This window comes from Penicillium verrucosum (genome assembly GCF_028828655.1).
Source record: "Penicillium verrucosum strain IBT 35672 chromosome Unknown utg000001l_segment0_segment0, whole genome shotgun sequence".
Lineage (NCBI taxonomy): Eukaryota > Fungi > Ascomycota > Eurotiomycetes > Eurotiales > Aspergillaceae > Penicillium > Penicillium verrucosum.
The window spans coordinates 8,699,259-8,723,357 of NW_026643210.1; the positions used below are offsets into that span (position 1 = coordinate 8,699,259).

The 24,099-nt window shown below is 49.4% G+C and overlaps 6 protein-coding genes across 6 annotated transcripts; 3 read left to right on the plus strand and 3 right to left on the minus strand.

Annotated features, from left to right (window-relative positions):
• Positions 1-3: 3 nt before the first annotated feature.
• N7516_003122 (uncharacterized protein) lies at positions 4-858 on the minus strand (the record flags this gene model as incomplete). Its single annotated transcript, XM_057215842.1, has 1 exon — positions 4-858. The coding sequence occupies one exon, from the start codon at positions 856-858 to the stop codon at positions 4-6; it is 855 nt and encodes a 284-aa protein (XP_057077725.1).
• A 982-nt stretch (positions 859-1,840) lies between these two features.
• On the minus strand, positions 1,841-5,760 carry N7516_003123 (uncharacterized protein; the record flags this gene model as incomplete). Its single annotated transcript, XM_057215843.1, has 5 exons — positions 1,841-3,386; positions 3,466-3,755; positions 3,833-4,784; positions 4,839-5,576; positions 5,642-5,760. 5 exons carry the CDS (start codon positions 5,758-5,760, stop codon positions 1,841-1,843), a joined length of 3,645 nt encoding a protein of 1,214 aa, XP_057077726.1.
• An 865-nt stretch (positions 5,761-6,625) lies between these two features.
• Positions 6,626-11,278, plus strand: N7516_003124 (E3 ubiquitin-protein ligase SSM4; the record flags this gene model as incomplete). The annotated part of the gene is made up of 2 exons (XM_057215844.1): positions 6,626-9,650; positions 9,717-11,278. The coding sequence occupies 2 exons, from the start codon at positions 6,626-6,628 to the stop codon at positions 11,276-11,278; spliced, it is 4,587 nt and encodes a 1,528-aa protein (XP_057077727.1).
• A 738-nt stretch (positions 11,279-12,016) lies between these two features.
• N7516_003125 (uncharacterized protein) lies at positions 12,017-16,050 on the plus strand (the record flags this gene model as incomplete). Its single annotated transcript, XM_057215845.1, has 2 exons — positions 12,017-15,350; positions 15,557-16,050. The coding sequence occupies 2 exons, from the start codon at positions 12,017-12,019 to the stop codon at positions 16,048-16,050; spliced, it is 3,828 nt and encodes a 1,275-aa protein (XP_057077728.1).
• Positions 16,051-19,625: 3,575 nt separating this feature from the next.
• N7516_003126 (uncharacterized protein) lies at positions 19,626-20,915 on the plus strand (the record flags this gene model as incomplete). The annotated part of the gene is made up of 3 exons (XM_057215846.1): positions 19,626-19,924; positions 19,996-20,724; positions 20,783-20,915. The coding sequence occupies 3 exons, from the start codon at positions 19,626-19,628 to the stop codon at positions 20,913-20,915; spliced, it is 1,161 nt and encodes a 386-aa protein (XP_057077729.1).
• Positions 20,916-21,878: 963 nt separating this feature from the next.
• On the minus strand, positions 21,879-23,759 carry N7516_003127 (uncharacterized protein; the record flags this gene model as incomplete). Its single annotated transcript, XM_057215847.1, has 3 exons — positions 21,879-22,235; positions 22,307-23,641; positions 23,706-23,759. The coding sequence occupies 3 exons, from the start codon at positions 23,757-23,759 to the stop codon at positions 21,879-21,881; spliced, it is 1,746 nt and encodes a 581-aa protein (XP_057077730.1).
• Positions 23,760-24,099: the final 340 nt, after the last annotated feature.

Consider the following 24,099-nt stretch of genomic DNA (forward strand, 5'->3'; position numbering starts at 1 on the left):
TCTTCAAAGAGAGTATGGAGGACCTCGGCTTCCACCCTCCTGGTAAGCAGGACCGACTTCTCCACGCTCAACTTCGAAGTCCCCTTTCCAAACACGCTCAAACCAAGCGCCATCATAATTGTTCTCCGATCCATCATCCTGCACCCGCCATTGCCTGACCACATTCCCACGGTCGTCCAAAAACACATGTAACAAACCCCCGCCATTCACCGCGACATCATCCTCTACATACATATGGGTAACAACGCAGTCTGCCTGATACAGAGCGTAGGGCTCAAGAGGATTTTCATCCCAGTCGCCTTCTTCGGCAACCTCTATCGCGTCCCTGAGGCTCTCCTCTCTGATCTCAAAATTAACCCGCTCATCGACACGCTCAGGAAATACTTCCAGAGCAGCTGCCAAATCCAGGCCACCGAAGATACTTTCATCGTCAAGGACAACCCCATCATAAGTTACCCATTCTGCGAGTTTATTGGCAGACCATAGAGCATTATGACCCTCTTCATCCGTGTAGCAGAGACGAAGCCAGCAGCCATTATCAGCAGTGGTGTTATGACCGTAGACACGCAGTGCTTCAGGCCTTGCAGGCCGAAGAATATCATCTATTTGAGCTTGAGTAGGAGAGGGTGGTGCATTGCCTGGTTGTCTTTTACGAGGTATGGAGAGCACCTGTCTTCCTTCGCATCCCAGTGCGAGAAATTGGCGTAAAAGCCTTTTGCGACGGTCGGCGGGGGACTCAGTGGAGACAGAGGGGTCTGGGTGAGGTTTTTCCCACTCGGAAAGCAAATAAATATCCAATCTAGTCTCCCCCCAAGCAGGTATCTGGGGGTTATGTTTTTCAATGAAGTGGAGTGGCATTTTGTCCTTCGTCGCGTGGCGTGGGAGTTCTAGGAGGAAGATATACGAAGAAACACACCAGGCATAATATAACTAGCTTTAGAAATACCCAGTCGACGAGGGTTAGGAGTTGTGCCAAGCCAAGAAGTCGAGAATCAATCCACTGCCAAGAAATATAATATTTCCACCTAACCGTATGAAGACTAGCGTAACTACCTTGGTAAAGCGAGGGATTACTCATTACTCTGAGGTACCTAGGTAGGCATGGTGGCCTAATGAAAGGTCATCTGATTGTTCCAACTATGTCTTTCACCGAGTCTGAAGAACACAGGAAGCTACGGGACAGCCTCCGTGGACTTGAGGATAAATTCAGCCCCTCTAAAACAGATCAGTTCGACTACAGTTGTCTGCAGAAAGACAAGTTTGTACCGTCAACTAGGTGCCCGGACTTGAGCCTTAATCTCCGTGCACTAAATCCGATTGTGAACATGAATGTCATCAAGCTCTCTCCTTTGTGCTCCATATGTGCTCTATACTCCAGTCGTACTCAGGTCCGCTAAACCCTGAATAGCAACAAAGAAATAAACTGGGTCTCCCTGCTATCCTTAGGTAGTCCTATCAGTGTTCAGTAATGGGGGTAGTTAGGCAATGGCGTGCTGATACAGGATGTAGGTACCACCGACAGAGAAACACCTTAAAGTTTAACAAACATCCATGAGTGATTAAATAAATGATATCTCACATCAAAACAAGCCTCGTATTCCAACAAGGGGGTGACTAGAGAGAAACGCAAAATGAGAAGACAGAAGCTGGGAAAAAAGAAAGCAAGACTGTGCATGTTGCAGATCATGGGCATATCGCCATCGTGACAAACTATATGGGGAATAATGGCGTCGTGAGCCGCGCATGGCATTCCCAAGGCATGGTTTTAGCTCGGAGCAAAACGAATGAGTCCAAATCAAAAAAAGAAATCAAGAGATGATAAACGCTGGATTAATATTGTTCAGAGTTCATCTTTGGCTGAAGCTGCAGCACTCTTAATGCTGCTTGTGGTATCTTCAACGTGGGATGCGGCGGTCTCGACTGCTTCGGATACAACGCTGCCGGCGGTGGCAGCTAGATCAGCGAGCTGAGACTTGGCGCTTTCAACGGCTTCAGCAAGACGGATGGTTGCGCTTTCCATTTCGTTAGATTGTTCACCGTAGATAGCAGCGCTGGCTGTGGATTGAATATGCTCAATGGCATCCTTGGCGACATCGATGTAACCAGAGTCCTGCCCGTAGACCGCGCTACTGACCTGAGCGGAAGCCGTTGAGTAGGCATCGGCTGCGGCTCCAGTGGCTTTTCCGTAGAAACCCTTGGGGGTTCCGTAGATACCAACGCTGGCGGCTTCAACAGCAGCATGGAGTTGGTCATTCGCGTGTTGCACGATTTCCTCTACGTTCGGGACGTCTGAAGCGATAGAAGCAGCGGCGGAGGACGCAGATCCATAAGCCTGGTTGATGTAGCTAGAGGCAGATGAGACGGTGGCAGCCGGATAAGGCGTCTCGTATGCGGCGTGCAGCTTGCTCAGCACACTCTCGGTGAATGAAGGCTGCTTGCCCACAATTAGTTCAGAGACGAGCTCTTGGACTGCCTCAAACTGCGGGCGCCCGTTCACCACTTGCTGCAGATACGGCGTTGGTGCACCGTATATCTGCTTGCTGGCTTTGGAAATGATATGTTCCCAGTTTTCAGATGCTTGACTAGAAAGGGACTCTACGGGGCCCGTGGAAGTCCCATAGATGACCGAGGAGGCCGAAATGGATGCCGCAGAGAGCGAAGAAGAAGCTGCAGAGAGGGCAGCATTGTATCTGGATGAAGCATCATCAATGATGCTTTGTGCTTTGCCGTCATCCGCGGAAGAGACGGCCGAGCTTGCCGATGCGATGACAGCGGCAAGGCTGGCAGAGGCCAACGAAGAAGCGCGCTGGTATTGAGACCCGGCTTCCTCAATGATTCGCTTCGAGCTTCCGGCTGGGGTGGGGGTCGGGGTTGGAGAACCATAAACCGCTTCAGATGCCGTAGAGACAAAAGCAGAGTAGTGATCGTGGGCCAACCCGACTGCCTCATAGTAGCGACGCTGCGCATCAAGGACGAATGGGTCGGGACCTCCCTGAGGAAGACTGGCTGTTGTTGCCGGTGGCTGCACTTGTGCTAATTGTTCGGATGCTAAGCTCAGTCCCTGGTTTAGCCGGGAAGATGCGGTGGACGAAATCTGGGCCAGAGGTCCGGCGTTGGGTGGCGTTGGGGTAGCACTAACAGCCTGGAGCTTCAACTCCAGCTCATCGGTGGCATATTTTAGAGACCCAGAATAGGCCGACTCTATGGAAGCTAGGAGCTGGGCATGGGCAGGAGCGCTAGATTCAGCCATTTGGCCAAGAACTTGAGACTTCGCGATCTCATAGAGTACTTTGGCCTGATCTATGGAATCAGCAAATGCCGAGCTAGCTCCACCCACCAAAGATTGGACAACCGGTGATGGGGTGCCGTAGATGACCGACGATGCACTGTGGCAGAAATTCGCATTAGCGATAATTTGATTTTGTATGTAATCCTAAAACACGCTCGATATGCTATACTACTTACGCGGCTACTGCATCGCTATATTTTTGAGAGGCGTCACTGGAGATCTTCTCACCGGGGCTCAGAGGAGTGCCATGGATAGCTTCGCTGACAGCATTGCTCGCCTCGGCGTAAGTATCGCCAGCCTTGCTCGCCAAACTGTCCAGGACATCTTGGCTCTCGTCATCTAGGATAGGCGCTTGATGCGAATTTGCATCGGCGGCCGCAACACCAAAGGCAGATCTTGCGGAGGGCTGCTCTTCCACCAAAATATCATCGTTCATAACAGACTCCTCAGCGTCATCGAAATCCGCCTCAGCATCGACAGCGGCGGAAGGTGCATCGGTGGAGGGGTTTCCTCATAAGCGTCGTCCGATGTCGACGCTATCACCTCTTCGGAAGACTCATCGTGATCGGAATCCACCTCGGCGGCCTCTTCGTCAGATTCCTCTGTCTCCTCCTGAGGCTTAGGCCTCGCCGGCGGGGCTTCGGTGCGAGTATCGAAATCATCGCTTACTTCACGAGCGGCGATCTTCCAGAACCCAACATCCTTCAACCGGACCAGTTCCTTGGCGGCTTGTTCGGCTTCATGCATGCCCTGGTCCAAGGTGTCACTTGCCACGGCCCTGGCGTCGGATACGGATTTGTGATTCATGCCGACATTTCGGACGTCGTTGCGCCATTCTTCAAGTTGGGCTTTGAGGGCGTGGTACTTCGCCCAATCCTTGTATGTGACGCCATCCATCCACGCCCAGCGCATGCCAATTTCTTGTAGCCCAAGATCGCGAATACTGTCGAGCACATCCAGTGTCGAATTGACATCAGCAGTGACTCGGCGAACAAGTTCGTCTTCGAACGAGATGGACCATTCTCGGAGTGCATGGGCGCGATCTCTCACAGAGATAGCAGAAGTTCGGATATCCCGAACCAGCAAGTCTTTAGTAGACTCCTCGATCTCCGGGGCATCCTCCTCTGGCATGGAATCCGCAAGTTCATTGATACGTTGCTTGATGGAGGAAAGCTGCTCAGCGGAAACCAACTGAAGCGCGGTAGAAAGGCTCTGGCCGTGAGTGTTCGCGCTGCTTGCAACCAGGGCGGACACGATCTCCCCAATACGTTCCTCAAGGTCTTCAATGCCTTTATCAGCTGCCAAAGCAAACTTTGCCTGCCATCGCTCGAGGTCCGAATCTATCTTCTCCCGGACTTGCTGCGCTTGCTCGGTAGGAGTTAGAGTGGGTTGGACGGAAGCCTGGGGCGTGGAAGTCGAAGTCACAGTGGTCGTGGTGTGGATTTGTTCCTGTGACTTAGTGGACGAGGAGGTAACGGGCTCGACTGTTGAGCTGCTAATTATATGGTTAACAAGATATAGACTGGAGAAACCAAGGGGTTATAAGTACCTATCCACGTCCTCTACGGCAGCGCGAAGCCGCTTGCCCTCCCTGTAGCTTGCCAATCGCTGGCCAATCTTGACCAGCTGGGGCTCGACTTGCTCAGAGTAAAGACCAGTAACATGCGGCCATAGTGAGCTGTTCGCAAAGTAGACCGCGGATGACCAAGTGTACTGCGCCCCGGGCAAGACATGGGTTATCAAAATATCCTGGCTCGTGGAGTAAGCTTTCCCGATGAAAGGCCTGGAACGCGCGTACAAAGGTACTAGATAGCCCTGGTAGACATTGAGCGCAACAGTGTTGGCCCATTGATAGTGTGGAGAGACAACAGCAACGCTTTGCTGGACATAGGGATCAATCTCGGCGAAATAAAGCTGGTGCGCCTTATTTTGAGCAGTTTGTAGTCTTGGTGTGACTTGATTTTGCCATTGCTCAATCCCATATGCCTGAGCTTGCTTCAATGCCGGCGCTCCATACTTTTCATATCCTGATTTGGCAACTTTTGACGCTGGGGTATAAACTCGCTGATTAAACATTTCCACGTATGGCCGGGCTTGATCAACATATGGTCGGGCTTGATCAACGTAAGGCGCTGCATAAATATCATAATATGGTGTCATATAAGGTTCCACGTGCGAACGAGCAATCAAGTAAGGCTTGCAGACTCGAGGTGAGGTCTCTGTGAGGTCTGCGAGGCGGGATGGGCATCTGAGGAACGATGTCACGAGTGCATACCAGATACATAGCCTAAGAAATGAACAGGTTAGAAGAGGAACTTGATTAACTACAAGCATGGCGATACCATCACTCACCTCACGACAAGCCCGACTGTCCATCGCGCGAAGCCCTTCTTCCGTGACTTTTTAAGATCCGTTCGGCTCTTTGTTTTCGCCGTGACATCTGTCACTTGGCCATTCTCTTTGACTACCATCACAGATGAGGTTGACCCTGTCGAGGTCACACGATTTCCTTGCGAGGTTCGAGGTCGGCCACCGTAATTTGCAGAGGGCTTCCCTTCCACACACTTAGATCGAGTCTGCGGAGTAGAGGATTATCGCTGCATCGGAGAGAAGCTCACTGCCTGGTTAAATATGTGGCTTTTTGATATTGGAGCTCGAGACTAAATGAATCAAAGCAAATTAGATACTGGGAGGCGGAATGCTCGCGTCGGTCTTGGCGCTAGCAACTTTCACGGGCCGCGGTCAGATACCTAGGCTGGATCAATTTTCAAAGATGAAAATTGTTAGTTCTAAGGAAGAAAATGTGAAACACATCGGATCATAATGTTTTAGGTCTGATGAAAAGGATGTTTATTACAAAGTACATTAATGAGACAAGACGATATGACACAATTTAGTTAATCAAGGACTTGCCCAGGTGTTTTTGAAGTTCAGTGAGGTCATCGGTGGCTACCCGTAACCTGTACTGAAGATACCACAATACCCCACTGTCCATCACATTAAAAAGTAATTAATACCGTATTTAATGTACTGTTAATGTACTGCCAGTGCACACCGCTGAGTCAGGCGAATTGGATCCCGTCTGGGCAGCTACCTGGGCTGATTTGCTTTGTTACAATTCAAACATGATCTACAAGTTAGGCTTGTGAGGTACGTTAGTCCTATAAAATGTTGTATAACCCCTGTCCTCACTAATCTTTACATTCAGCTCAACTCGGATTGTCACACCAACACAAGCCTTCCGCATGTTTACATCTTTTCCTATTCCCGCTTGACTAGGAATATGGTGAACATTTGATCAACCACCATCGTCCAACTCGGCGAGATTCACGAATTATGGAGCCCGCGGACAACCAATTCCGCCACAATGCGGATAATACCGCGTTCCCCGATCTAATGAACGACCCGGCTTATGACGAAAGGGAAAAGGGATTTGACGACCTGGATACCTGTCGGATATGTCATGGCGAGGCAACAGAGGAGGAACCACTGTTTTACCCATGCAAGTGCAGCGGTAGTATCAAATTCGTCCACCAAATATGTCTCGTTGAATGGTTGTCACACTCACAGAAGAAACACTGCGAACTCTGCAAAACGCCATTCCGATTTACCAAACTATACGACCCAAACATGCCCACAAGCCTTCCCGCCCCGCTGTTTGCGAAGCAAGCCTTGATCCAATGCTTCCGAACTTTGGTGACATGGCTGAGATTTGTTCTCGTTGCATTTGTCTGGCTGGGATGGCTACCGTGGTCGATGCGCGCAATCTGGAGGGCACTGTTTTGGCTTGCTGATGGCCGGTGGTCTGCCAATGAAAATGGTCGGAACCAGGTCGCCCAAACCGCCGAAGGTGGTTTAGGGCAGCTGTTCTCAAACGGCACTGCTGTAAATGCTGCGATAACGGACTCGATTACTTCAACAATTTCTAATGCGGCTACCTCATCTACTACTGCTGTACCATCTGCACGATCCTCAATCCTCAATTTCTCGGCTGGTGAGCCGCTCATGCTCACCCTCATCAAAAAGGTGATCCCTACTCTGTTCATGCCTGCATTTACCTCGACTGTCGGGCAAGGCAACGGGCAAAACAACGCCACGGTTAGCTCAACCAAACCTCGGTACCCATCATGGCTTTCCGATGTGAAGTTCCTAAACTCGTTGACACCGTATCCAACAATCAACAACATGATCATGGACACATTGGAAGGGCAGCTCATCACCCTTCTTGTGGTCGTTGCATTTATTCTACTCTTCCTGATTCGGGAATGGGTTGTTCAACAGCAACCCATGGTCAATATCGCAGAAGGGGAACGTGAGGCTGCTCTCCAGTTAATTGCAAATGCCAACAATCAGATCAATGATCGAGTCAATGAAGAAGGCGGTCTTGGACAACCGGAACCCAACCCCGCTCACCCGGAAAATGAGGTCAATGATGGACGCGCCGCAGCCCATGAGTTGGACAATCATATCCATCCCCATTTTGCTCCTCCTCCCTCCCCAGGTCTGTCCTCGAATGATTCCGAGTACGGTCTCGCTGGGTCTGAAGGGGAATTACGGGACTATCATGTGAACGACCCGGAATACGAAACAGAAGGCCCTCCTCCTACGGCTCGTGCTCTGGCTTTCCGAGACCTAGTGGCCCGGACTCATGGTAACCATGAAGAAATGCTGCGCATTCTCCGTGAAGAGGCTCACGGGGATGACTTAGACTGGATTGTGAATGCTATCACCGGAGCGACTATAAACCGGGATTCATCAGCAGGGCCTTCTACTCGTCCTCACGATTCCGACAATTCAGAAGACTCCGACAGTGCCGATGCTGTTAATCTTGAAGATGGAGGTATCGGTGACCATTCGCCTAATGCCCACGCCGGACCTTCTGCCCAGAACGCGGATCACGGACTACCAACTAGAGACAATGCCATTCCAGTCATCAATGTACAAGTGGATGATCGGCCTCCACTCGGCTTCACTGAACGGTTGTTCGAATGGTTTTGGGGAGATATCACACCCGCAGAGCGCGGTACAGAAGAACCAGTTCCCGAAGATGACGAGCATATTGTTCAGGATCCGGCTTTGGAAGACCCATTCGTGCCCTTGCCGAATCGGATGGGAAACATGCAAGCAGATGCTGCCGCCGATGCTGCTGCTGCCGCTGCCGATGCTGGGCTGGACCCCAATGATATCGATGCAATCGAAGGGGACGACTTTGAAGGGATCATGGACCTTATTGGCATGCATGGTCCGATTTTCGGACTTTTCCAGAACGGCGTGTTCTGTGCCCTTCTGATTGCGTTCACAGTAGCCATCGGTATCTGGCTCCCGTACCTATGGGGTAAAATTGCTCTTGTGTTGTTAGCCAACCCTCTTGAACTCGTCATTGGTGTTCCCATCACCGCCGTTGAAGTCGTCGCCGACATCGCTCTTGATACTCTTATTGGTGTCGTGGGATATCTCATGTACTGGTTCAGCCTTGTTTTCAAGATTGTGCTGAGCCCTTTTAGTGCTCTGTTGCCCATTGGAGAGTGGATCGGCAGGGACAAGTCTGTCACAAGTGCATCGCTTTCCCTGATCGATGCAAGCAGTCACCGCTTGAACAAAGTGGTCAAAGCATTCCTAGTCTTCCATGAGTCTGATATTCCCATGTTCTCAGTTCTTTCGCACCAGGCCCTTAAATTACACCAGGCTCGCCTTGGTGCTGTGTTCCAATCGGGCTATGCCACTGTCAAGTTCATCCTGCACGACTTCCCACTTCGGCTTGTGACCCTCGGTGTTCCCGGTGCCCTTTCTTTGGACTTTGATATTTCCTATTTCAAGAACTTTATTGGTCAGGCCCAACAGCAACTGGTCACCTTCGCTAAATCATCGCTTTTCTCGATGCCTGGAACAAGGTTCATGAACGCAAGTGCAGCAAAAGCAGCCTCTGCCACAGTACCGGTCGATTATGACCTGGCAGTATGGGATTCCAAGGATCGTGTTATCGCTATCTTCATGGGATATTTTCTTGCGTTCATGATCGGGCTTCTCTATCTACGAATCACAGGGCTGCTCTCTGGTGCCAATCGGGGACAGAGGATCGAAGGCCTGCTTGCTGAGGTCCTGATACAAGCCGGAGGGGTTATGAAGGTCATCCTCATCATCGGGATTGAGATGATTGTCTTCCCTCTGTATTGTGGCAGTCTTCTTGATATTGCTTTACTTCCGCTCTTCTCCGACGCTACAGTGGCTTCTCGTATCGATTTTACAGCTGCATCCCCGCTCACTTCGCTTTTCGTGCACTGGTTTGTTGGCACTTGTTATATGTTCCACTTTGCCCTTTTTGTTTCCATGTGCAGAAAGATTTTGAGAAGCGGTGTGCTTTGTAAGTGCTGCTATCCATTTGATGGACTTTGATTGGTTTGATTGGTTACTAACTGCTTCATTCTAGACTTCATCCGTGACCCCGATGATCCAACTTTCCACCCAATACGCGATGTTCTCGAACGAAGCATCACTACCCAGCTCCGTAAGATCGGTTTCAGTGCCCTTGTATACGGTGCACTAGTGATCGTTTGTCTAGGAGGTGTCGTCTGGGGCTTGCACTTTACCCTTGATGGCGTTCTCCCAATTCACTGGTCTGCTAGTGCCCCGATGCTCGAGTTCCCGGTTGATCTCCTATTCTACAACTTCGTGTTGCCTGTGGTCATTCAATCATTCAAACCTTCAGATGGTTTGCATGATTTATATGACTGGTGGTTCCACAAGTGCGCTCACTTCTTGCGTCTCAGCAACTTTTTCTTCCCCGAAAGGCACCTGGAGGAAGAAGGCTACCACGTTCGGAAGACCTGGTGGGGTATTCTCTCTAGAAGCCAGGGTGACTGGGAACACCCAGTAATTGGAGATGATCAGCAGGCTGCAGCTGAGCGGGAAAACCGTGACGTATACTTCCTGCGCGATGGTCGATACGTGCGCGCTCCTGGCTCCGATCAGGTCCGGATCCCAAAAGGCAACCACGTTTTCCTTGAGGTCACCGAGGACAATGAACGCGTTGATAGGAAGCCCGATCCTGCCGATGGGCTACATGGCCGATCCAGCAACATGTTCACCAAAGTCTACATCCCTCCTTCCTTCCGGACTCGGATTGCTGCTTTTATCCTTCTAATCTGGCTGTTTGCCGCCACTACCGGGGTAGGCATCACTATTATTCCCTTGGTCATTGGTCGGAAGATTATCGGGTCATACTCCTCTACTCCGGCTCCGGTGAACGACGTCTACGCCTTTTCAAGTGGTCTTTGTGTGGTCGGTGCGCTTGCCTACCTGGCGTACCACTCTAGTACCGCACTTGAATTCGTGCGAGAGCATTCAAGCGCATACCTTCGCTCCCCTCGCCAAGCAGCCCAGACCAGTCTGGGCCTCGTGATGCATGCTGCTCGGCTTCTCTACATGGCCCAGGTTGCCATTATCCTTCTACCGTCACTCTTTGCACTGCTCACTGAATTATACGCTCTCATTCCAGCGCACACCCTCTTTGGTGATGGAGAATCGCATGTTGTCCACGTCGTTCAGGACTGGGCGCTCGGGGTGTTGTATGTTCAGATGGGCATCAAGTTGACTTACTGGAGGCCCCATTCCTGGCTAGCAGCTGCGGTCAATAGTGTCTTCCAAGATGGCTGGCTGAAGCCTAACGTGAGCCTTGCTACTCGCGCCCTTGTTCTCCCGATCATTCTCCTCACCGCAGCTGCGGTCACTTTACCCTTGGCATTTGGGTTTATCGTGCGCTGGACAATTTTCTACTCCTACGTTGGAGTGCAGCCTAATATTTACCGTTATGCCTATCCCACTACACTGTTGATTGTGCTGTCTGTATGGATGGCGCATCTACTGCTGAAACGAGTGGCGGTCTGGCGCACCAATATCCGCGACGAAGTCTACCTCATTGGAGAAAGACTGCATAATTTCAGTGAGAAACGAGCACGAGATGTCGGTGTGTCGCGGGTCATGACAGGATGACGAAAATGGAGTGTTGGATCATTTTGGCTTCAATGCCATGGTCTCTCCGAGACTCTTACTTTTTTTTTTAGCCCCATTGTATGTACATTTAACGCGAATAAATAGAATCCAAGTATGACTTACCACCTTAGCTCAAAGTCCCTTGTCTTGTAGAGTTTCAAGTGTGGTAGCGGTGGTAGCGGTGATAGCGGTGATAGCGGTGATATGGATGTCTTCCAAGGTTTACTACCCCTTTGGGGATGGAGGCTCGAACACTATGTTATAGATATGTTATAGATTGTGGAAGCTCTCCATATAACTACCTAGTTCTTGGCTTGTCACTAAGTTATGCATGTGATGATTTTCTGGTCATGTGATCAAGTACTGGAGGGGCCGATTTGTGCCTGAGGCAAATAAGATATAAATGGATATATTACCGTTAATTACCGTAATTTAAACATTCATTACCTGCTGCCTGCGGCAATAACCCCACTTATTGGCCTCTCTTGTGATCGCTCATTGGTTAGGCAACAGGATTCCCATGTGCGGGCTGTGTGGTTATCGGTCTTCATCGCCATCCTCAAGGCATCCATTGAAACTTGCTCTGCAAGTCTTTATCGAATTCTTTTCTCCCCGATGGATTCTTTGCCTTCTAGCGACTCACATTATGTGTTCTTGAACGTTCCAACTACAGTGCCTTGTCTCTAATGCTCGATATTCTATCCGTCATTCTTATCGATCCCCTCCGCAATCGCCAAGATGTCAGTCCTCCGGCATGGAGGAGGAGGCGGCTTCCTCCAGCGGCGCCTCACGAAACTATATACCGATACGAAAACCTCCTGCGAGAGTGTTACGACGGCCTCGAAGGCCCTCGACGATCCTGAGCTCGTCGCCCTCCACGGGAGTTTCCAGAAACAGAGGGATCGCTTGCTGGCATGGGGTCTAGATTGGAGTGACGCAAGCGCCGCGCAACCCAACGACATCGATGAATCGTTGACTGCTGCAGGATTCAGCGATGTCGTTGAGAGTGTCATGTCGTCGATCCAAGAACTTCTCAACGATGCTGAGCAGGTCCAGCATTTGGATGCACCTATGCTTCCTTCCAAGGAACGGAAAGTCGATCTACCCTCGAAGGATACCCTTTCTAGCAGACCTGTTAAAACGCAATGGACGGAGGAAGATATAACACGCTCAAACACGATTTTGAATGAACTTACTGGCTGTATTGATACCCTTTACGATCTGTCGCGATCCCGGCGCACAATGGCTTCCAGCATGTCATCCAGCAGAAACAGCGCACGCCGCCCACGACCCAACCTCAACTCACCTTACGATTCATCCCATGGCTCATTCTCTGAGTCCAAAGAGAAAGTACAAAGTCCGAAGCAAATGTTCGATCCATTCACCTACTCGCCTACCACCGCGCACCGTGACTCCCCTAATCCTTTCCTACCATCGAACCATCTCCTCATTGATCGCTCAGCTCTACAACTATACGGAGCAGCCCACGATAATAACCCGCCCCCGTATGAACCTGTTGCGGCATCTTCCAACTCGCGTGCCATTGGACGCCTGAAGTCATCGGCATCGCCTCTTCTCGCCTCCACAAAAGAGTCCCATGTCTCCGTGCTTGTCGAATTCATGCCTATGTTGGCGGGGTCAAATATGGAGAACAAGAGTGCTCGATTGGAAAAGCTCCAACAGTCTCTTGAGCAGTTGCTACAGAACGCCAGGATCTCACACTTGGGGCTGATGCGGTTTTTGGGCTACTGCATTGATAACTCGAATTCTCGCTATGCATTCCTTTATCAGATGCCGGTCGACTACTTCCCATTCCTACAGAATCCGAGCGACTTGTTGAAGGAGTTAAAACCTAAGCCATTGGTCGCTCTTCTTCCTTCAGCGGAGGAGTATCGGGAGAATCGAGTTCCGAACCTTGACACTCGCTTTCGATTGGCTTACGATCTCTTAATGTCCGCTCTCCACTTAAGAAGTCAAAATGCCGTTCATGGAAACATCAACAGCAGCAATGTTATCTTCTTTCCGGGCCGAAGTGATGCGAGTGATGATGAAAGTGGCCTTGCACCTGATCTTGGCCGTCCTTATCTCACTTCTCCGGCACGGTTCTCCGGGGATGGACCAACCCCTGAGCCATTGTCTTCGGCAATGTATCGCCATCCAGATGATAAGAGATCTGTCGAGGATGATGGCGCGTGGGCCTATGACCTTTACTCGCTAGGCCTCATTCTATTAGAAATAGGCCTGTGGGCACCAGTCGGTCGACTTTGGAAGATGAAGTACGACCGCTCATGGTTCAAGCATCGAGTGGAAGAGCTCTACGTTAAAAAGCTTGGTCCGAAGTGTGGTGGTGCTTATCTTCAAGCTGTCCAGTTGTGCCTCGATGCCCCCAACTTCCATTTATCAACACAACCGATGACTGACCTCGGTCTTCGTGTTCCGCAAATTTACCACTACCCGGTACTTGACTTGACGGACCCTGACGGCACTTTCTCCTTTTCAATGAATTTCATGTACACAATTTGCAAGATTCTGTGGTCATGTTGCCGCATCGATATCTTCTCGGCACCATCGGCAGAAGAATTGGATGACTGCCTCCCACTTGCCCTTGTCCCCACCCCCGAGCCGGTCACCATCGAGGAAAAAGTCCGGGTATACAAACAATCGAAGCGCGAAATGTCTAATTATGACAAGAAGCTTCCCACGATTCCTACCGATGCATGGGGTGTTGTGAACGAAAACAAACCCGTTGAAAAGCCACAAAAGAAACGGACCGTCAAGAGACTTCCGCACTTGGAAATACCGGACGCGCACTTGCAAGAGTGGAATTTCCAAATAATGCCTCGAGTGAGTCGCCTTCTTCAGAGGATCTTGAAGGAGTCTTCTGAGTCGTGTGGGGTAAACCTCATCATGACTGGCGAGTCACCCGAAAGTGCTAGAACAACGATTTGTGTTACTTGCGCAAGTGTGAAGAAAGTTCGAATGGCCCTCAAGAAGCACTTCGCTCTTGGTCGGGATGACTGGGATTTGATTGTCCTTCGTGGCGATATCGAACGGTCCAAGGTTCCTCGGAACAGACGTCGGAGGCCGGCCAAGACTCGTCCGAATGCATCCAATGATACACCCTTTCGCCAGCGGGAGCTCAACCCATGTCACCAGCAGCGACCTCTGTGCGGAGCATCTATCGGTGCCTTTCAGAACGAAGAGCACCTACCCCCTGTCTCATATGGTGGTGCTGTCTTTGTCGATGGCTTGCCGTATGGCCTAACGGTTCATCATATGTTGGAAGCTCCTAGCGAAGATGAGGGTCAAGGCAGTGGCCCTGGTGAGTCCAATCAAGACGCCCCTTCCAGATCGGCGGGGAACTGGCCCCGTGATACATCAAATAATCCACATCCTGGATTCATGTACGACTATCCAGAGGATGACTCGCCTGACGCGAACTTCGATTTCGAAATCTCCGATCTGGAGGACGGGGACGATCTATCGCAAGGCCTTGAGTCTGGGTATGATGAATTCTGGCTTTCAGATGAAGATTCATCAGATGATGATTCCGTCGGCCCTGATGACGATGACGATGACACCGCGTCCATCGGAGATACTGCTGGTATCGAACCAGGCGAAGAACCCCGGCTGCTTGTCACCCAACCAGCCATTGACGATGTACACGAGGACTTTTTTCCGTCTCCAGAAGATCGCGATGACGAGCACCTAGCCTCACACTCCCTAGGCTATGTCCACGCATCATCTGGCGTACGACGCTGGACCCGAAAGGGTTTGAAACATGAGATTGACTGGGCGCTCATCAAAGTCGATGAAGCCCGCATGGACCCTCGCAACATCATTCTCGATACTACCAGATCCAGTATTGCTCGTCCGGGACGCCCTATCCCACCACAGCCCATATTTCTGAACCAGGTAGCCCGGATGGAGGAGCTAGGTGGCTTGCAAGTTCATTGTTGCGGCCGCACAAGTGGCCTGCAAACAGGGCAGATATCCAAGGCTATGACATTGGTCAAACTTCAGGGACGGCATTCATTCTCGACGAGCTTTTGCGTCAATGGGAACTTCGGAGGTAAGAGGTGCATTTCAGCGGATCCATGTTTTTGTCTATATGATCCTTAATTAGATACCCTGTTTTTTTTTTTTGGTTTTTTTTGTCATGCACACCCATCATTTGTTGCCCTTCTTAGCTGGTAAACATACAGCACCATTCCACCCTAAGACATCAGCTCGTATCGAGTAAACATTACATCAAGCTAATCTCTCCTCATCCGACAGCCCCTGGCGACTCCGGCGCATGGGTCTTCGACCGCCCCACCGGCCGTGTCTGCGGCCACGTTCTCGCCTGGTCCGCAAAAAGCAACACAACCTACATTTCCCCTATGGAGGTCACCTTCGATGACATCGCACGCACCCTTGGCGCCTCCCTTGTCTCCCTTCCCGGCGACCCGAACCGATCCATGGGTTACGTCGACTCAAACTCCCCACACTCTGCTCATTACCGCTATCCCGCACAGCGGCTTCCGGGGGACTTTGGCCGTCTAGGGTTTGGGCCTGGACCTGGAGCTTCCCCCGGTCCACCCGTACCTCCCTATCCCCATAATTATCCTCGACCTCAACCCCACCATCCGGCTTACGGTCGTCCTCCACCTCCACCCCCTCCTCCTCCTGGCTCCCGAGAAGCCCGTGGGCCCGTGTATAGTGGCCCCGTCCCTCCGATTCCGGCATCGCTTCTCGCTGGGCCCCGCAATATCGAGCGACAACTTGCTTGATTTTTGGAAGCTCTAGAATATATCCATGTCATATTGTTCTGGGTGAATTGGGTTTTTCTTTTATGATTGTGTTGATGTTTATGGACGTTGGGGATACCCATGATGAAGCGATTTTTGGTTCTCTTTTCGTTTACCTCTATCTATAAGAGTTATTTCACGTGAACTATTTGAAGAGTAGTATTGATCGAAGAGATTACACTCTCGAAGTAGTTACCTAAGGAGAAAACATGTCTTGAGGCTGACGTTCGTCCGGCCCGTCAGCCTTGCAGAACCCTGCTCAGGTAGTTTTTATCCTCCCTTTTACCTCCCTTTTACCAATCAATGTTACTCTTAAACCAGAATACGATGTTGCGGTCTTTTATATTCCTAGACCTGGGGCCTGCTTTCTCTACATGTTGCCCATGATGCTATGAAACTTCATAGCTGTGGAACAGTGTTTGCAATACATTGATATTCATCATGGAGTTTTCATAGAATACATGTTCAAATAAGGATACTTTGTATTTCTCCGCCATACCAGCCTCCGTCTCTCAAGTCTTAAATAAAACAGGCGAGATGTTGTTTCATAGTCAAGGACCCCATGGAGGGAAAGGCGAGTATGTAGCCTTTGAATATTCGGTGTAGGCTTATATTAGGGCCGAAGGTCTAGTAAGACTTTATACGCTGAATAGCACCAACTCAGCAGCCTCAAAGTACGACCTGCTTATATTTATTATTCTCAATACCCCCCAAGTTTAGCATTGATCCAAACAGAACTTAAGCATTCTGTCTTTGGGGATGGGATGGTACGCCGCATATCTTCCCCGGGCCATATATTTAAGCCGCCAAAGTTAATGCGGGTTCTCCAATCACCCTCTTGCTGAGAAAGTTAGTCCAGCTCTGGTGTAATCTCGACCTCCCGTTGAGCAACCCATATCACCTTGAATCTTGCATCCGGTCAGTTTACCGACCCATTTGAGCAAGCTTTAGAACTAGTTAGAGAGCAAGAAACAGCAAGGTAGTAACCGAAGAACGTGACATGAGCTAGGCATAGAGTCTGCTGTAAGACATACTTGGTTATTGCGGTTCCGAAGAAAACTATGCCATGAGACATACAGTCAGAAAATATACCGTGCAAGAATCATCATTTGGTCTGCCTTTCATATAATCGCAGACTATCCAGATAGTCTTCAGTAACATTGTTGCATAGATATCAGTGTGAACCAACTAAGTAGACGTAGGAAGGTAAGCTCAATTGCTTCATACAAAATCAACAATCACTTAGCTAGATTAGAGTCTCGTGTGCTGATGGCTCATTAGGAACATCGCAACTATATTATTTACTGGCAATTCATAGGAATTTGTTTCTTCTGATACTAGGACTTATCTTACTAGCAACCGATGTCCTAGGAGCAAGGGTGACGTATACAGCATGGTACACGCAAGGACTTGGGTCACCCGGGATATACTAGTCGCCATAGAACGACAGCAGATGGATATGTGGACTCATAGAACACATTTCACAATGGTCGGGTGAAGATACATGGCCGCGAGGGGCAGACACAATCTCATCACTGTAGTGCCTATAAACATGCGCACACAAAAGGTGAGGCTAGCCAGGTGGTACAGAATATGGTCCACCTGGTTTGCCAGCACTTGAGAGAATGTGCCGCGACATCGCCGGATGCTGGATGAATTTTTTATGCACATGTAAGTTTTCACCACTTCGATGGCGAACATAATAATTTCCTATTCAGGTGGCTGATGACTCTAGCAGTAATTTAGATCTACTCTCACTTTACAAAAAACTAATTGAATACCTACCTAGGTAGATTATAAGGTTAATAAAATGAATACCTTCTAAAATGGCCATAGGGACTTCTAAAGTAAATTGAATCTGAGCTGAATCTGAGCTGAATCTGAACTGAATCTGAACTGAATCTGAACTGAATCTGAACTGAATCTGAACTGAATCTGAACTGAATCTGAAGAAGATTGGCCGATCTCTTGGCCGCTAGACTAGGGGTGGGTGAATCTTTATAGGGGAGACTGTTGTAGGTAATAACCAACGGTATTTATACAATCACAATTAATATCTAATATAGTATGTTTATATTAATTGAAAAAAGGAGAAGTCAATAAGACAGACAGAAAAGATTTGATTTTTGAAATTAATTTCCCAATATTGGAATCCATGAACGGACGATTCTTCATGAGAGCTGTGGTGATCCGCATGTTGTCAGTGATATGTGACGCAAAGGAACATTCAAAGTCTGATTGCACGGACAGCCCGTATCTCAAAGTCGATATCGGGCAGGAATCGAATAAGAATCCCAGCTAGCACTGCAATGCCTTCCAATACCCGCGTGTAGGAGTCGTGCTGGAGGAGTCGTGCTGGAGGATTCGGGGGCCACCTTTCCTATCAAATCTCTTGTTGTTTCGATCCCAGACAAATGCTTCTCCTTCCTATGCGCCACAAAGATCCCACCGTGTCTGTACCTTTGTGTAATCAACGAACTTGGAAGAATAATCTGGATTTTCGCCAGCGATGATATATATAACCATATCACCGCAAAAGCTGGAAATTGTGTTGTAAAGCAACTCCAAAGACTGACGATCCATGACCACGCTCTCAGGCAGAGCGAACTGACCGATTCTGAAGGGAATAGAAACACTCCTTAAGTGATCCGACCTGTGGATCCCCCAACAGTTGTCGGTGAAGCCTTCAAATGCATCTTCACTAACCCGTATCACGTCGCGCTTTGGGTCAAAAGAGCGTAAGAAGACGTGGCACTCTCGGTACTCATGGAAAACGACCTCAATGCCCTGCTTGCGAGCCCATTTAATAGCGACGTCACGGGCCTCATGGTACTCCCACTCAACGATTCGATAGGGGTTTATAATAACATGTGTTGGAAGCTTGCGACTATGAATTGGGGAAGAGAAAACTAAGAAACTGACTTGATTTTATTCTTGGCCAAGCACTACCTTTATAGACACTTGTAAGTGAGATCACCTGATCCTGTTTGTCAGGACTGGCAGCTACAAATAGCTTCCTCTCCCTCTTCTTCTTCTTTTCCCCTTAGGAGTTGGCAGTAAGCTACAATACAGTCATATTGCCTACTCTCTTCCCCAGTATCCCATCAAATCCAATGAATATTACGCGGCATTTGGACTCAGTGCAATGCACTACATGCACCTGTTACTATGACTTATTGAATGTACCCATGAAGAACGAAGAGGAAGAAGAAAGGATTATAAACTGCCAATGATATGAAAGTAAGGTCAATATGACTCCATGTTCATGAAACTGACCTACATTCATTGCTATATAACTTCTACTATGGCTTCTTTTGAAGTTGTACGCAAACAATGGTATCAATTCATTCTCCGCCCAAATCAATCAATGGCAGGCGTCTCTCTGCCCAAACGCGTATTCGTCTTCGTCACAGCGCGTCCGTCTGTTTTCTTCTTCTCTCCTTCTACCCATCACCTTTCTTTTTTTTCTTCTCTCCCATCTTCAAGATTACCGAAACTTTATTCTACTCTTTGATTCGATCACACCCCCGAGCGGTTCTTCCTCGAAATTCCAGATAATGCACCATTTGGAAACCTTCCATGGGGATCCCGAGTTGGTCACTCGGTCCAGCAAAGAACCATGCAGCATCGAGAAAGCTGTGGAGTTCCTCAAGGCATGGCATGAGGGCGAGAAGCCTTTCTTCACGAAGAAAGACCTTCAAGATGTCTCGAACCAACTCAATCGCCGGTACTACACCCGGCGAAAGAGTGATTCAAAGCAACTGATTTCTGTCAAAGGCCTCAGCGGCTCCAAGATTTACTACCAAGTAATTACTGGACAGGTCCTGTTAGGAGCGGAGAATGAGGAGTGGGAAGTGTACGTTGTTCATGATTTTTCTTCAGGGCTCTTCTGGCACGTGACCCCAGCTAACACAGATATCAAAACAGCCAGAAACCAAAGCTCCGATACTCCTGCTATGAACAACTCGTTTCAGCAGTCGAGTCTCGAACCATCGACCTGGCGGAGGCCTTTTTCCCTGTGCAGATTGAGCATTTCATGCTTGCGCGAGCGAGTGACACTAAGCAGCCCACCTCCCGTGCGTACGTTGAGAACCCCGTGGCCCTGGACGAGACTCTCGAAGCAACCCTGAAGTCCTGGAAGAAAACACCCGAGTTCCAGGAGCTCAGTTCCATCCTTCAGCTCGTCTTTAACGCCCATGAAGTCACTAAGGTGGTGGGTATCGCATCTGGATCAATGGAATTTGGACCCGAAAGTCAACCCGAAACCGGAGTCAGAAACAGAAAGCGATCGGCGACAACAGACCCAAAGGGCCAAGGTCCTTGCGAGGGTTGCGGAGAAATTCTTTATGACAACATCCATCGCAGCGCGGTCCAACATTCTATTATGATCACAATTAGGGATAGGATTGAAGAGATCACCAACAAGAAAATCCAACTCTATGCTCAGGATCCCTGCTACACTGCCATTGACACCTGGGCTCTTGCGCAGCATGACTGTAAAGTCCTGGAAGACCCCCAGGCGTTGCTGGAAATTGACGACAACAGCGTTCTGTTCTCTTGCTGCCCGGCCCTTCCATTGAAAGAGATTACTGTTGACTTTGCTCGGCCTGTTATGCTGATTTGGGGTCGGGTTGTCCTTGGAACAATTGTTGGCCGGTGAGTTTGAGTTTGATGTTATGTTCACTTCGTCTTACTTACTAGCCGGTTCTCCTAGCCATAACCCAAACACCGACCGCGTACGAAACATGATTGAACATGAATATGACTGCTATGAGTTCTGGGGCATATACGGGGCTGGGCATGGTCCCTTTGTGTCCAACCTTGTTGTGTATATCCGCCGTGAATGACGGGTTAGATTATGGTGTGCTAGGGGCGATGGAAATTATTTGGTTCTATGGGTTGACCCCCAAAGGAGTCTTTGTTTGAGTAGGAAGCCAATCTGTGTTTGTAAGAAGCGTCCATGATTTTCGCTTCTGCACAATGTGAATTTACCAATCCGTGTTGTCTGTGTAACATATCATTAAATGGTTCTTTTTGACAGCTCCTAGTAGTCCTATATATGAAGCAAAATACATGTGGTTGCTAAATCTAATGCCTTGATTCTAAAATCCGGATGTATATCATTCACAATTTTCGTACATAGTACCTAGGACTCACATTCCAACGTTGGAATACACATAACAGCCACACCTTGTTCTGTGATGGACCCACTTGGCATGACCCACTTAACACAACCTTAATCCCAAAGAAAGATCCTGCAAGATATGTAGCACATTAGTATGAATGATCTCCTACGTTAGTGGCATTGCACTAAGCGAAACCGAATTGCTTCGGTGAAGAAGATAGATAGGTGGGGGGTTCTACTTTGTCATTGCCCACATTTGGTGATCATCACTAGGACTTCCAGATATTTTCGACTATGCTCCACCATTTTGTTTTCCTATACTTTCCACAGCCTGTTGATCTCCCAATGGAGACAGTAATCCCCAAAAAGTGTTGTTTTCGATAGTTGCATTGAAATTGAAGCGGCTTTGAGTTGTCTATAGCCTGTTCCATGGGATCACATTGTACCAAGTCTTCCATCAATTCCACAGTTCCAAGTTTGAGGGTGTCACAATGTACACGGCCTAAGAGGAACAGCCGTCAGTGACGTGATGGACTGCAGCAAATTAGTTGTGGGGAGTGCGTGATGGTGGGTGTCAGATGTGACAACGCACTAGGACACAAAACTTCCACGCCAGCAAGGTCCCTTGCCTCGGGGCTAGCCAATAGCAAATCTAGGCCCCATCGGACATATGTGGCTGCTCGTACTAATTCTCCTCTTCATCCTCATCCCCATCCCCGTCCTCGTCCATACTCTCCCATTCATCTTCACTATCGTTCTGTTCAAAATCCGCTTCTTCGCCAAGCATGCTAAGCAGCTGTAGCAACCCTGCCTGTGTGCGGGAGGCGTCTTCGGATGGCAAATTTGGACTGGGTCCACCAAGGACCCCGTTATCCAAGGTTGAAAACTCATTCATGCCGCCGGGGACAGAGGAAGATTCATTAGGGAGATTAGGGGTCAGGCTTAGCACGCGGATAACTTTTGTGGGAAAGACGCGAGGAAGATCTCTGCCTTGTGGTGGAGGGGCGCCGCCTGGAACGTTGGATTCACGCCAGCCAAGGGTCTGCGATTTCTGATGTTAGTTGTTCTGCTTTAATTTTTTTTTCATGCTCATAGATCCAAAAAAGAGCTCACGGTATAAGTAGTCATAATAGCATCGTCAGCCAATGCCATGTAACTGATCGGCACAGCAAGCTGTGGCGCAGAGCTGGTGAGCAGCGAATACGAAGCACGGGCAGGATTCTCCAAATTTTGAACCCTATCGTTGTCATCAAGGGCGACGATATAGATCCGATCCTGAATTTCGAACATCACACGGTGGTTGCGGATTGATAACCAGCCACCTAGGTCAAAGCCTGACCCATCTGATTCACATTCCAGGATTGAGCTGTTTGCCGCGAGACTAGCTTCATCACGGAGAGCCTTGCGGAAATCAGGGCATATAAAAACACGACCAGCGCGAGAGAAGCCCACGAAGAGATCGCCGTGCAACATTCCCGCTCCCCATTCATCATTCTCATACCAGACGTGCTCTGGGTCATCTGGTGGTGACAGTGGCCCTTTGGCAACCTCAATTGGCACCAAACGATCTTTTCGGAAAGTCCCGGGTAGGAGGGGTTGAGGTGTTGGGCCAAGCTGTGCAGCCCCTGATAGTGCTGCGTCGACTTGGGGAGGAAGAATGTGATATTTTTCTGTCAACTTCGACGGCTTCAACGTCCCTAAAAATGCACCAGACTCCTTGTTGTAGGCAAAATAGCCTTTTTCTCCCATAGAGTAGATCACAATATCTTCGCTTTGGTCCAGATGACCAATACCACCTCTCTCAATCTTCAAATGTTTGGTCAATGTAGGGGGTCGCTGTGTCATATCGTACACAAAGCCCTGGCCCTCGTTGGAAACAACACAGAGAGTCCAGTAGGACAATTGGAATCCTCTCGTCTGGCAATCATGGTTCAAGATAGCGATGCGCCGGAACTCTCCACGCTTTGCACCTTCTTGATCCGCCTGCCAAACCTCGAGGGAATCTCCATCACTATCAAACACGGCCATTCCATCCTGATACTCCAAGTGTGCATGTTGGCGAACTCCATCTCCGTCGGTGTCCTGCGCCGGAGGGAGTTGCCAGAGGATACGACCCGTGTCCATATCAGTGACGTTCAACCCGCCAGCATGGGAGGTGGAAACAAAAAAGCGGCGTTTGAAGTCGGCACGGAACCGCCAAACGGGATCATTGCCGATTTGTAGCACCGATTCCTGGCTGATTGGATGCGTCTTGGCCCAATTGCGGGCCAGCAGTGTCTGACGTTTGCATAGGTCTTTCCATGATTTTGTGCCCTCGAATACTTTGGCAAAGCTGTGGGAATCGGAGAGGAAGGAGAAATCCCGGCTACCTCCAGGTGGCTGGACGGTTTTGGCTTCGGATGTGTAAATAGCTTCTTGGTGGGTGACGTCGATAAATTGATGCCAAGCCTTTGAGGTCGCGGTCAGGGACGCGAGACCGGAGACGGGGGGTGAAGTGCAAGATTTGCAGGACAATCTCTGGAGGTAGGACGGTCAGAGGGTCGGTCACAAGTGACATGGCCGTCATATTTTCAAAAATGAAAGCAACGCGAGGTTGTTGCAGAAAGCAAATTAGAAAGAGGTGGGGGGTTCGCAATATTTTGTGTCGGTTCTCCACTGTATTCGATGACGTAGCCAGTCCCAAATCTGTAGACAACATCTCCAGGGGAAGTTATGCCTGTTATGCCCTAATTTTAAGCTTAATTTTATTTGATATGCCCACGTGGGCAATTCTCAATCATCCAAGTATTAAAACCATGCGGACTCCACGAAAAAAGACCAACCGCAGCCCAGTTAGTTCCCAGCAGAAACAGCCATGTATTTGGACCAAGTCTCTCTCGTGAAACCCACTATTGACAGGAAACATC